Source organism: Callorhinus ursinus, unplaced genomic scaffold (genome assembly GCF_003265705.2).
Source record: "Callorhinus ursinus isolate GAN/ISIS: 27379988/994484 unplaced genomic scaffold, GSC_fseal_2.0 scaffold92, whole genome shotgun sequence".
NCBI lineage: Eukaryota > Metazoa > Chordata > Mammalia > Carnivora > Otariidae > Callorhinus > Callorhinus ursinus.
The window spans coordinates 330,998-344,481 of NW_027397154.1; the positions used below are offsets into that span (position 1 = coordinate 330,998).

The window sequence follows — 13,484 nt, forward strand, 5'->3', positions numbered from 1 at the left end:
TTCCTCTGAGATCAATTCCAACCTCTCAAGGTCCCTCTTAAAATATGGTATCCAGAACTATCCTCCACGTATGGAGGGCAACGGGGCTGTCACCTCTGGTCCGCACACCCTGCGTCCGTTAATGGCTTACTTGGCTGGGCAGCCATTTTACAGTGTTGGTTCATGACAGCTGTGGTCTGCTAAGACCCTCAGGCTGTCTTCAAGTGGATCCGCTCTCCTCTTCACTCTTCCTTTCTTAGGCTGTTGCCTTTGAAACCAAAAGCAGATTTTTACGTTTATCCCTATCAAACGTCATCTGGTTCATTTTTTCCTATTTGGCCAAAATCGAACTCTCAGTTCTTGCACGACCTGTATATTGGGTAAATGTGGCTTCTAGGCTTTCACCCGGGTCTTTAACAAAGATCTGCGACAGTTAACACAGAGGACAGAACTCTGCAGGGAGGCCCACGGAGCCTTCCTCTGCTTTCTGAGGAACATCTCTGGGGATGGCCACTGAACTTTGTGTCTGCCCACTGTAGTATCATGTGGCCCATGTGTCCTGGGCCCGGGCACAGAAGAAGTGCAGCCAAAGTCCTCACAAAAATCCCAGTAATCCAGTGCAACCCCAGGGGGAGGGGGAGAGGAGGCCATTTGGGCCTCCATGCGCCCACGCCCTTCTTTTCCTGAATTGGTTATTGCTTCAAATATCACTTATCTGTTTACAATTTGCTGGGCATCGATGTAGCTTTGCCAGGCTGCGGTTGCTGGAACCCACTGTCTCCTGCCTTCGGAAAATCAACACCACACTCCTCTCAACATTCTAGAGCATCTCTGTTCCCCGTGATCCTCAGAATCACCACCAGTGTTCATGGGACAGTTTGCTCCAGTGTAATGGCTTTTGTGGGGATGGTCTTCAAAGACCTCCCCACACGTGGTCTTGCTTGATCTTCGGAACAAGCTTACGGGAATGGGTATTAACTTCCTTTACCAACCAGGTACACTGAGGGTCACTTGGAGAACTTACGCAATCTGCTGAAGGTCATTTAGCCAGAAAGTGCGAAAGTCAGACGCGGGGCTCTCTCCTGGACACAGGTCTTGGGAGCCCACAGCCCGGGCCAGACAGCAGGCTTTGTGGGGTAATGTGAGGATGGAGAAGCCTCAGCTCTGCACTGACCCTCAGCCAGTCCCGCTTTCTACACCCACTGGCCCCTCCCGGGGCCTCCGGTCCACGATTGGTAGTGGATTCCAAAGCCCAGCTGCCCTGGGGACAGGGCTGGGGGTATTGGTGGGACAGCCTTCTGGTCACTGACCCTGTTCTACCCCCACCCAGAAATCCTGTCCATGCTCTGTGCTCCCCAGCTCTCCGTGGACACTTTGGGAGCTAAGTACTGTTTTTGTTTTGTTTTGTTTTTTTAAAGTGTTTTTTTTTTTTTTTAATTTGACAGAGACACAGCGAGAGAGAGGGAACACAAGCAGGGGGAGTGGCAGAGGGAGAAGCAGGCTTCCCCCCCCTCCCCCGGGGCAGGGAGCCCCATGAAGGCTCCATCCCAGAATCCTGGGATCATGACCTGAGCCGAAGGTAGACGCCCTACGACGGAGCCACCCAGGCGCCCCGGGAGCTAAGTACTGTAATAATCTCGCTATATTTATCTCCACCAGCTGACCCTGAGCGTCCATCACTGCTGCCTTCACAGACCAAACTATGAGCTCCTCTGGCAAGGGCCGACACGTAGCAGGCACGCGGTTAACACTTCCTAGCCTAAACTGGGTTTACATGAGCAGAAATTCCTTCCCCAGAGATCCCCTCCGTCCCCTTCTGGCCCTGCGGCCCCTGACTCTGCATTCTCCACACCTTACCTGTCCCTCACTTCCCAGCTCAAGGACGCCCTCCTCCAGAACACCTCCCCCACTGCTCCCACCGCAGTGAGCTCTCCGCTTCCAGAACTGCAGAATCCTCAAAGGGATGTTTTGCGGATTCAGTCAGAGCGCGCCAGTAAGATGTTAGAACACGATCTTGGCCCCTTGCAAAGGCTCAGGAAACGGGCTGGTTGTGATGAAGCAGGGCCTCTTTCCGCTTGCTTCCTCCTCCTGGCCTGGTCTGCTCACCACCAGGGGGCACCCTCTGCCCATTAAACCCTCCCGCCCCCACCCCCACCCCACACACCGAGGGAGGGATGGGGCCCCTTTGCCTGAGAACTGGGGGAGGCCTTGGCCTACCTGAAACGTGGGTTTGTGAGCCTCGGGTCCTAGGGAAGAGCGGTAGGAAGGATGGAGGTGAGTCGTGGGGCGCGCAGCCCTCCCGGGACCTCCTGGGTTCCCGGTGTGTGCACACGTGCTGCGGCCTCCCAACAGAACATGTGTGCCCTTCCGTCCTCTCTGCGCAACGCCGCCTTCCCCCGGCATTTCTATCTGCAAAACAGACCAACGACCAGCGGCCCCGTGCGATGCCCCTCATTGCTCCCATCTTATGGATGAAGAAACCGAGTCTTGAATTCCGGAAGTGGTACCGCTCCTGGGTGTGCTAAGTAACAGGGACTCGCCCCGTCCCGCCCCCTCCCCCCGCCCCCAGGCCTCGGTCCCCGGGGGCCCCCACCACAGGCCCAGGTCTGGGCACGGCCTCCTTCCTCGGAAAGCCACTCGGTGGGATCGGATTCCCAGGCAGGCGTTCAGCTCGGCTCCAGGCTCCAGGCTCCAGGCTCCAGGCTCCGGCACAGCGGGGCGCACGGACGCAGGCCGGCCCCGCTTCCCGAACTCCAGGGGTTAAGGCTGGGGTCCCGCCCCTTTTCCCGCCTGGCTGGCGGGAGTATGAATAGCCTCGTTCCCACTCCCGACGTTCAGTCGCTCGGCTGCTCCTCGCTCCGCCCCGCCATTGTCCTCGCCGGCCTCCCCTTTCCCTCCCCGTCCGTCCTAAGAGCTTTGAGAGTTGCTGGCTTCTCCCGCTGCCCCGCGTCTCTCCACCTTTGGTGGGTCAGACTTGTGCGCAAGATGGAGGGCTGCTTGGGGGAGGAATCTTTCCAGATGTGGGAGCTCAACCGGCGCCTGGAGGCCTACCTGGCGCGGGTGAAGGCCCTAGAGGAGCAGAATGAGCTGCTCGGCGCGGAGCTCGGGGGCCTCCGGGCACAGACCGGGGACGCCTCCTGGCGCGCCCGTGCCGACGACGAGCTGGCGGCCCTGCGAGCCCTCGTCGACCAGCGCTGGCGAGAGAAGCACGCGGCCGAGGTGGCGCGCGACAACCTGGCGGAAGAGGTGGAGGGCGTGGCAGGCCAGTGCGAGCGGCAGCGGCTGGCGCGGGAGCGGGCGGCGGCCGAGGCGGCCCGCAACCGGCGTGCGGCCGAGGCCGAGAAGTGCGCCCAGGCCCGGCTGAGCTCCCGGGCGGCGGAGCTGGAGCGCGAGCTGGAGGTCGCGTGCGCTGCGCACGAGGAGGAGCGCGCCGCCCTGAGCGCCCGGCCCCGCGCCCCCAGCCGCCCCGCCGCGCCCCGCGGGCCCCCCGCGCCCGCCCCGGAGCTGGAGGAGCTCACGCGGCAGCTGGGCGACGCGTGGCGCGGGGCCGTGCGCGGCTTCCAGGAGCGCGTGGCGCGCATGGAGACGTCGCTGGGCCAGGCCCGCGAGCGCTTGGGCCGCGCCGTGCAGGGCGCCCGCGAGGGCCGCCGGGAGCTGCAGCAGCTGCGGGCCGAGCGCGGCGGCCTCCGGGAGCTACGGGCGGCGCTGGAGCAGAGGCTGCAGGGCGGCTGGCAGGAGCGGCTGCGCGCCACCGAGAAGTTCCAGGTGACGGGGGAGGGTCGGGGAGCCGCGCAGGCCCCGGGGGGCCAGGGGCTGGGGAGCGCGGTGCGGAGTGCGGCTGCCCATTCAGGGGCCACTTCCTGGGAAGCCCAGAGTGGTGCCGGAGGCCCTGGACTCTCCCAACTTTGTCTAGCGTAGGGTGGGGTTGGCGGGGTTCAGAGCCGGGCCGAAGAGCACACCCCTGGCCGGCGCGCGGGCAGGCGAACGACCGGCCGAGCGGCCTTCTCACTGGCCGGGCCGCGGGCTTGTCCCCGCCTCTGCTGTCGCTCAGAAGATGCGCGGGCCACCACTCCCAGCCCCCAGCTCCCCCAGCTCCGAGTCTGCCCCCTTCCTAACCGCTCTCCTCCCCCCCCCCCCCCGACAGGAGGGGGTCAGGGGCCCTCGAGGTGCGGCCACCAACCGGCCCTCCTCCCTTGTCCCAGCTTCTCAGCTCCCCCCAGCACATTCCAGAAGCCGGGACAGCTGCTCCCCCTCACCCCGCGCAGATGGGACCAGCAGCTGGGAAAACAGCCTCCCGCCTGGGCCAGACAGAGGTCTGGCCACGGCCACCTCCCACCCCTCCTCTCTGAGGAGAAAGATTCCAGAACATGTGGGAAGTGGAGGCGGTGGGGGCCTGGTGTGAGGACCGACCAGGAGACAGTGACTGGGACTCTGCTCTGGGCCTCTTGATTAATCGTTTTTCCTTCTGCGTTCACTTTCTTTCCCTCTCCTCCCTGTAAGCATCTCCTTTCCTGCCTCACCTCCCCCCTCCTGTGGGAGCTGAAGTCCCCTTCGCGCTCGGCATCCTCAGAGGAGGAGCCGGCCCTTGGGAGAGCCCAGGAGGGCCACCGGCCTCATCTCGGGGGCTCCAGAGGGGGCGCTCCAGGCAGGATGGAGCGGGTAGAGGCAGGAGTGGGTCAGGGAGCAGGCTAGTTAGCGGGGGCCGCCGCCTCACGGGCTGCCTCCCCTTGTTCTGCAGCTGGTGGTGGATGCCCTGGAGCAGGAGAAGCAGGGCCTACAGAGCCAGATTGCCCGGGTCCTGGAAAGTCGACGGCAGCTGGCGCACCTCCAGATGTCCCTCAGCCTGGAGGTGGCCACATACAGGTATGGGTTCCTCGGGCCCACCCAGGCGCATGGATGCACACACCCTTGCAGGCCGAGCTCTGCCGAAGGAGCCCAGAGCCATGGGTGGTGGTTACTGGGCTACCGCTAGGTTCTGTGACTCTGGGCTGATTCCTACCATACCAGGACGTGTTCCACCCGAGCCCACCTGCTCCCCCGTGGGTTCGGGACCAAAATAGTCTCCTGTGCCTGGGAAATCTCCCAAGGAGAGGTGAGGCTGCTGAGTGGGACGGCCTCAGGAGAGAGACCTGGACGCACGTGGGGCCTCTCCATCCAGACCCCCGCCAAGGGGCTGAAAAGCCCCAAGTGTGTGTGTGTGTGTGTGTGTGTGTGTGTGTGTGTGTGTGTGTGCACGTGCACGTGCACACTTACGCTGAGGGGATGATGTCCTTGGGCCAGCCCCACAAAGGAGGAATTGCAGGTTGGGGGTGGGGGCACCTGACCTGGGCCTCGGTCTCCTTGTCTGGAGATAGGAGATGGGCTAGGTGACATCCGAGGCCCTTCCATCCTGAATGTCATGGGCCTGACTCCCCTCGAGCCCTAGCGCCCTGGCTGTGCCCAGCCCTTCTGCTGATCACATTTCCTGTTGGCTCCAGCAAGGCTGAGACCAAGGAAGCGCTGCCTTTCTCAAAGCCACAGTCTCTTCTGGGAAACTGGCCTGTCCGGCTGAGGACCCAGTGATGGAGCCTGAGGACGGGGCTTTGCCACAGGGTGGGGACGGGGGCTGGACATGCAATGAGGACAGTACCCGGAGAACTCACAGGCCAACTAAGACAGGGGCCCCGGGACAGGATCGGGAGGGCAGGGGAGGCGGAGGCCCGAGAGGGAAGGTCAGTGAGGGTCTCGGGATGAGGAAGAGGGCACTGTACCTCCACGGGGCACAGAGCTCAGAGAGCAGGTGCCCCGTCAGCAAGGACAGAGGTGAGACCATGGCAAACACTAAGCCGACTCAGAGTCCTTGAGAGGAGCAGGATGTGCTGCTTCACCCCTGCCCCTCTCCGTCCCCCCCTATTCCCCGTGGGGCACGGAGGCAGGGTCATGGACACAGAGACCTCCATTGCCCCGAAAGGCTTGGGATCCAGAGCACTTAGAGATCCCAGGATGAAGGCCTTGACCCCCAATCAAACCACTCAGGCGAAGGGTCTGGGCAGGCTTAACCACTGGTTTTTGAGGCATGAAAAGGATTTGGAGAGAGAGAGCGAAATTCATTTGCTTTTGTCTGTGACCAGCTTTGGGGCCCCTGGGGGAGGAGGAGGGAGGCTATCCCATGGGAACGGCCTGAGAATTCCCACTCCCCTCCCCCCCCCAGGAGCCCCCTACTCAGACCCTCCAGAGGGCACTGTGGACAAAGGCAGCAATTAGCATGAGAATAGGCCCCGCCGGGAGGATGAGATCACTGGCGGGGATGGGGGGGCTGTGTGGGTGTGTGCTCACTGCGCGAATCTGCCCTGGGTCCCAAGGAAGCCTGTGATGCTGTGGGGTGTGTCCATGGGACACCCCACCCCGGGTGCAGCCAAGTGTAATCCTGCGCGTGGCCTTGAGCCGCAGTGGAGGCTCAGCCTAGTTCTCCCTGGCTGGCTTGCCAGAGGCCTGTGGGCGGTGGCTGACCCAGCATTTCCTCCCTCTTCCGCAGGACCCTCCTAGAGGCCGAGAACTCCCGACTGCAGACCCTCGGCAATACTTCCAAGGCTTCCCTCGGCTTCCAGGGTAAGAGGAGGGGCCGCACCCTCCCCCCCACTCTCTTCTTCTTTGCCCTTTATACCCCAGAGTGATTCCTCTCCTGGGAGACCCAGTCTAGGTCTTGACTCCTTGGCCTCCTGTAGCAGCGAGTGTACTCTCCGCCCAGCCAGTGGAAGGTGGGGGCAGGGCTCATGGGCGCTCTTGCCAGAAGTGGTAGCTGCTTGGAAGCTCCAGGCCACCACCAGTCCCTACTGACGCTGCTTCTTCCCCTCTGCCTTTCCAGACCCTAAGCTGGAGCTGCATTTCCCTGGGACCCCGGAGGGCCGGCATCTGGGACCTTTGCTCACTGCCCTGAGCCCCACTTCCCTCTCCTTGCCCCTGCCTGATACCCTTGAGACACCTGTGCCAGGCTTTCTGAAGAGCCAAGAATTCCTCCAGGCCCGTACCCCAACCTTGGCCAGCACCCCCATCCCGCCCACACTTCTGGCTCCCTGTGCCATTACGGATACAGAGATCAGAGCCCAGGATGCCCCCTTCTCCCTGCTCCAGCCACAGATTGGGAGGCAGCAGGTTCCAGAGGCTCTGCACTCGAAAGCCAAGGTAGCCATCCCTTCCAGCATCCTGCCAGGACCAGAGGAGCCTGGAGGCGAGCGACAAGAGGCCAGTACTGGCCAGTCCCCTGAGGATCATACCTCCTTGGCCCCACCCCTCAGCCCTGACCCCTGTAGTTTAGAGGCCAAAGGTAGAGAACCCGGTGGGTCTGGAATGGTCAGCAGATTCCAGGAGGAAGGTGAAGGGCAAATCTGGGGGCTGGCAGAGAAAGAAATGGCCATAGAGGTAAAAATGGTGAACAGTTTGCAGCAGGAACCACGGCAAGAAGACGGGGGTCTCAACATGAAGGAAATCCAGGACTCCCAGGGTCCTTTGGAAAAAGAAACTCTGAAGTCTGTGGAAGAGGAAACTCAAGAGCCACTGATGTCTCCGGAAAAACAGAGCCATGAGGCTCTGAGATCTCTAGAGGAGAATCCAGAATCTCTGAGGTCTTTAGAAGAAGAGAATTTAGACACATCAAAAGGTCTAGAAAAGGAGAATCAAGAGCTATTGATGTCTTTAGAAGAGAAGGATGCAGAAGTAGGGAGACCTCTAGAAAAAGAGACTCTAGGACTACTTAAACCTGTAGGAAAAGAGGACCCACAGACATTGCAATCTCTAGAACAGGAGAATCAAGAACTAATGAGGTCTCTTGAAGGTAATCTAGAGACAGTTTTATATCCAGAAAAGGAAAATCAAGAGTTAGTCAGGTCTGTAGAAGAGAACTTTGAGTCAACTAGAGATTTAGAAAAGCAGACTCAAGAGCCACTGAGGTCTCTAGAAGATGAGAATCTAGAAAACTTGAGACTACTGGAAAAAGAGAACCAAGAGTCTCTGAACTCTCCAGAAGATGAGAAGCATAAGACCTTGAGACCTGTAGAAAAAGAGAACCAGGAACCACTGAGGTTTCTAGAAGACCAAGAGACATTGAGGCTTCTAGAAAGAGAGAACCAGAGGTCCTCGAGGTCTCTAGAAGAAGAGAAGCAGGAGACAGTGAGACCTCTAGAAGAAGAGAACCAGGAGCCAGTGAGGTCTCTAGAAGAAGGCCAGGAGACACTGAGGTTTCTAGAAAAAGAGAACCAGGAGCCAGTGGAGTCTCTAGAAGATGAGAACCAGGAGACATTGGGACCCCTAGAAAAAGAGAACCAGAGGTCCTTGAGACCTCTAGAAGAAGAGAACCAGGAGCCAGTGGGGTCTCTAGAAGATGAGAATCAGGAGACATTGGGACCTCTAGAAAAAGAGAACCAGAGGTCCTTGAGGTCTCTAGAAGGCGGCCAGGAGACATTGAGGCATCTAGAAAAAGAGAACCAGGAGCCAGTGAAGTCTCTAGAAAAGGAAAACCAAGAGACATTGGGATCTCTAGAAAAAGAGGACCAGGAGCCAATGAAGTTTCCAGAAGATGAAAACCAGGAGACATTGAGATCTCTAGAAAAAGAGAACCAGGAGCCAGGGGAGTCTCTAGTAGAAGAAGACCCGGCAACATTGAGACCTCTAGAAAAGGTGAAACCAGAGCCACAAATGTTTCTTGGAAAAGACCAGGAGATATTTAGAGCTCTTGAAAATGAGAATCAACAGTTATTAAGGTTCCTAAAAGAAGAGAGCGTAGAGGCAATGAGATCTTCAGAAACTGAGAATCCAGAGCCACTAAAGTCTGCAACAGAAGACTTAGGAATATTGAAATCTCTAGAGACTCAGGAGCCACTGTGGTCTCCAGAAGAAATGAATCAGGAGACAACGAAACCTCTAGAAAAGGAAATTCAAGAAGCACTGGACTCTGTGGAGGATGACCGAGAGACACCGAGACCCCTAGATAAGGGGGACCAGGAATCACTGAGATCTCTGGGCGGGTGGAACCTAGAGACTCTGAATCCGCCAGAAGAGCTAGGTCAGGGAAGTCAAAGGAACCTGACCGAGGAAGAGACCCCTGAGCAGACAGAGAATCCAGAGTCGCCGAGGTCTTTGGAAGAGGAGGGACAGGAGCTGCCACTGCCTGCCAGCCAGCAGGGGTGGGAAGATGTGGTGGGGGACCGAGAACTGGAGCAGGGTTTGCCCCCTGGCAGGGCAACGCTGGACGTGAGGGAGTGGGCTGGCTCCGCCGGGAAGGAGTCTGTGGGGCAGGGACAGCCACGGCTGGTGGCCGCAGGGGAGGTCTGGAGCACAGGCTCAGAGGGGCACTCAGGGAGCCCTGAGCCCAAAGAGCAGAGGGTCCCAGTTGAGGGAGCCGGGGGGGAGGGAGGCACTGAGGGCCTCCGGGACCCCGAAGGGCAGCTGGAGCAAGTGGGGGTGCCAGGCCTCCAAGCTCCCCAGGGAGTGTCAGGGGCGAGAGAGCTGGTGTTGGAAGGTAGAGATGAGGCCCTGGGGGGTGGCCAGGCCTCCCCAGAGGTCACTTCGGGGTTAGAGACAGCTGTGGGCGAGTCGGCTGCAGGAAGCCGGCAGGGACCAGAGCAGGAGGTGGTGGGGCTGGAGGACCCAGGGCCCCCGGCCAGAGAGGAGGGGGAGGCGTCACCCATGGGCGAGGAAGGTTTGGAAGCAGAGAAGATGCAGGGTTTGGAAGGGCCCAGAAAGGACCCAGAGGAGGCAGCTGCTCTGGACCCAGAGCTTTCCACCCTGTCCAGGAAGAGCACAGACCCCCTGGAGCCTCCCAGGGGCTGGGAGGAGGCAGAGCCAGAGGCCCCGTGGGGAGCGGAGGCTGGGCTCCCTGCCGAGACCAAGTGCCCCTCTCACTGTGGAAGCAGTAGCGGTACCCCTCAGCCCAGGCCCCTGGGGTCAGAGGAAGCAGGAGAAGATGCAGAGCTAGTGCTGGGGCCCCCCAGCCCAAGGCCCACTGAGCCCCGGGCGCCCACCCCAATCCCTGGAGATGCCCCTGGGCTCCAGCTCCTGGCTGAGGGGAGCCAGGAGGCTGGCTGGGGACTGGAGGGGGAGCAGGAGAAATTGGGTTCTGAGGGGAGCCCTGAGGATCTCCAGGAGGAGGGGGAGGAGAACAGAGAAGACAGCGAGGCTGATGAGCTTGGGGAGACTCTTCCTGACTCCACTCCCCTGGGCCTCTATCTCCGGTCCCCAGCCTCCCCCACGTGGGGCCTGCGTGGCGAGCAGAGGCCCTCCCCTCAAGGGGAGGCCAGAGAGGAAGGCTGGGCTCCTTCTGTCCCGGCCCCTGAGGGCTGTGGGGCTCAGCCGGGGGAAGAGGAGGAGGAGGAGGAATGTGGTCAGGACTCGGACTTGTCCGAGGAGCTTGAGGACCTGGAGGCCGAGGGTTCTCTCCTTCCCGGCCCCCCTGGGGAGGCTGTGGAGCCTCCAGGCCGAGCGTCTCAGCTGCTGCTGGAGCCTGCGGCCTGGGACGGGGGCGGGGAGTCCGATGGGTTTGCAGATGAGGAAGAGAGTGGTGGGGAGGACGGGGAGGAAGAAGAGAGGAGGGAGCCAGGGGCTGGCCGCTGGGGCCCCCTGCCACCCCTGAGTGGCCCTCAGAGGGGGAACTTCCTGGGGTCCGAGGCCGCAGAGGGCGGCGTCCCCTGGGATGATGGCCTGAGGGGCATGGAAGCCGGTGTCCGCGTGACTGCCCTGGAGACTGAGTCCCAGGACAGCACGGAGCCCTCGGAGGGCTCCGAGGAGGAGTCTGGCCCTGTTCCCTTGGAGAGGGAGGACCCGGCCCCTGGCCCTCTGGGAACCCTCAGCGGGGTGGGAGACCTGGGCCTGGGAGTGGGGGACAGCCGGGGTGTCAATGGCCAGGGCCCCAGCCTGAAGGAGGAGTTAGAGCGTGTGAACGGGGGGGTGGTAAATGGGCTGCAGCCGTCCGAGGGGGGGGAGCAGGGGAAACTGGGGGGCCCTGAGGCGGACCAGGGCAGCCCCTTGGAAGAGGAGGGGGACGAGGGGGGTGCCCTGAAGGCCCCTTGGGCAGGACCTCCTCTTCACCTTGGCGTGGGCCAGTTCCTGAAGTTCACTCCAAGGGAAGGAGATGTCGACTCGTGGTCCTCAGGGGAGGACTAGAGAGAGCTCCTCCTCCCTCACTCTGAGGACTGGGGGGGGGGGTGTGCGCACGCACGTGCGTGTCAGGGGGGTCCCTAAGCCCCCTCCCTGCTCAGAGGCAGCACCCTTAAGTTAGGATCCCTTGACCTGTGTGGCTTCTGTCCCAGAGGCCTGGCCGGCCAAGGTGAAGCAGGGTGTGGCATGGGGATGCGTCCCAAGAACGGAGGCTCCAGAATGCAACCCAGCCCCTCGGACCCGGCCGTCCCGCGAAGCTTCAGCCCGCTGAACCACTGTAGCACTAGGCCCCTTTCCTCCCACACCCCTTCTCCCCCCTCCTGCCATCTGGACAGGGCTCCTCCCAGGGGAGGGGGCTGTGGTGGTCCTCACCACAGGGCTCACCAGCCCTGTCCCCCCTCGCTGCACCCTCCCGGGGTGTCTGGCCACTGGGTGAGGGGGTGCTCCTAGGTCCTGACTCCCGTATTCCTGCCATGTTGTGTCTGGCTCATCCCTGCCTGAATAAAGTAGTTCTTCCGCCCCCGAAGTCTGGACTCTTCCTTCCCCAGTGTGGGGGCTCCTCAGGGCCGGGCGGAGTAGAGGAGACAGGGTGGCTGGGGAAGAAGCTAATGTTGGAGAGGGGCTGCCTCTGAGGAGAGAAGGAACTGGAAGGCCTCATGGGGCCCAGGGAGGGCTGGGTGGCAGTCCAGGTGACCCCAGTGCTGGCAGAAGTCAGGCCCATCATCATCTCTGCCCACAGCGCTGATGACAAGGATTAGGCCTGGGGCCACCCCACCTTGTGCCCCCACCTCCCTCCCCTCCCCCCCCCCCCCCCCCGGCCCCTCAGTGCCGCCGGGATAATGAGCCCCTTGCCTCCAAACCCAAACAGTCGTCTGGCCTGCGATGTTGGCTCCAAGTGGCTGGGTGAAGAGCAGGATGGGGGAGGCTGTGTGGCCTCTGGTCAGCATTTAACCTCTCTGGGCCTCAGACTCAGCTGCAGTGAGGGGCACTGGGCTGGGTGACAGGGAAGGGGTTGGGGGGGTGCCTTGGGGGCAGGAAGAGCAGGAGGAGGCTGGGGAAGGCCGGGGAAGGGGGCGGCTGCAGCTTCGATCTTCGGTGGGACTTGCCTCCCGAAGATGGGACGAGGCCGTGAGGTGGGGGTAAACCGAAGCTGTCAGGTGTGAAGGAGCCAGGGCCTGTGCTGTCAACTGGGGTTCGGCCTGGGGGCCCCCCAGCCACAGCTTCTCCCCACCCCCACCTCTCTCCCCGGGAATGCTCCGGGTCTCTGTGAGGGGCAGGGAGAGACCAGGGGTTCCCAGGTTAGATGGGGCCCGAGGCCTTGAAGTCAGGATAGCCGGAGAGAAACCGTTCCTGGCTCGGCTCTGCGGGAAGGAAGGGCCGGCAGCCCCTCCAAGTGTCCGGCTGGGGGCGCGGTAGGGGCGACTGAACCAATGTTCCACATCTGGAGGCCGGCCCAAGTCCGGGGAGCGGGCTCTTCCTCTCCCCAGGCCCAAGGCTGAGGGCAGGGGACAACGAGAGGATGGAATCCCAGCCCCAGTCCCAGCTCCGCTGGCTCGCACTCGGGTCCTCTGGCCAGAGAGGGGTGGATGGACAGGAGGCGTCCCGAGAGGCCCCCACTGTCTCCCTCTCCACTCAGGAGTCTCTGTCTTGGGCGCCGAGGCCCTCATGTCACGCACCCCTGCCCTTGGGTGCAGGATCCTGTCTGTCACCACCCTTCTGGCAGCCCAAGGCCCCTGCTCTCCTTCCTGCACCCACTGCTGGCAAGGCCTGGTCTGATCCCGCCGGCCTGCCGGGCCTGGGGGCCAGCACTTTGGCATCCAGGCAAGTAGGGCCCACCCGCTGCCCCTCTTCATGGGACAGAGGAGCCCTGTGCTTGATGTCCCCAGGCCCTCGGGCACCGCCGCCCGGGCCAGGGGCCAAGGACAGAGGCCACGCCAAGCGGTCCTTCCCTGTCCCCGGGTGTCCCTCCTGCCCCCTGATGCTGGGATCCCTGGTCCCCTACAGAGTCACCCCCAGAATCCTGAACAGGGGGAAGGATGTGAGTTAGACAGAAGTCAGGACTTCTGGAAAGGGGGTAAGTAGTGGAAGGCGTGTTCTCTTTGGAAACGGCAGTCGGTCGATGCAGCAAGAGAAATGAAGGTTGGACAGTAACAGGGCCATTCCGGGAGGTGAAAAGAGGAGTGTCACTTTTCAACAGATATTTGCTGAGCACCTACTATGTGCCGTCACCGTGCAGACACCGGGAATCCAGGGTTCCTTGCTCCCTTCTAACTGAACAAGGGCTCCTGAATGGAAGTCACATTTGAAGACAGAGCCAAGGAGGAGGTTGTGGGAGTGCAGAGCCGAGGGGCAGGGAACCTCACCTGATCTGGGCGGGG

At 61.5% G+C, this 13,484-nt stretch overlaps 1 protein-coding gene across 1 annotated transcript; it reads left to right on the forward strand.

Moving 5' to 3' along the window:
• The first annotated feature begins 2,580 nt into the window (after positions 1-2,580).
• On the forward strand, positions 2,581-11,624 carry NES (nestin). Its single transcript, XM_073888584.1, has 4 exons — positions 2,581-3,744; positions 4,718-4,842; positions 6,494-6,567; positions 6,824-11,624. The coding sequence occupies exons 1-4, from the start codon at positions 2,785-2,787 to the stop codon at positions 11,110-11,112; spliced, it is 5,448 nt and encodes a 1,815-aa protein (XP_073744685.1). The 5' UTR covers positions 2,581-2,784; the 3' UTR covers positions 11,113-11,624.
• The last annotated feature ends 1,860 nt before the right edge of the window (positions 11,625-13,484 follow it).

Coding starts and splice junctions, on each gene's coding strand:
- NES (XM_073888584.1), top strand. CDS start 2,785: ATGAATAGCCTCGTTCCCACTCCCGACGTTCAGTCGCTCGGCTGCTCC. Junction 3,745..4,717: donor GCGCCACCGAGAAGTTCCAG/GTGACGGGGGAG, acceptor CTTGTTCTGCAG/CTGGTGGTGGATGCCCTGGA. Junction 6,568..6,823: donor GGCTTCCCTCGGCTTCCAGG/GTAAGAGGAGGG, acceptor CTGCCTTTCCAG/ACCCTAAGCTGGAGCTGCAT.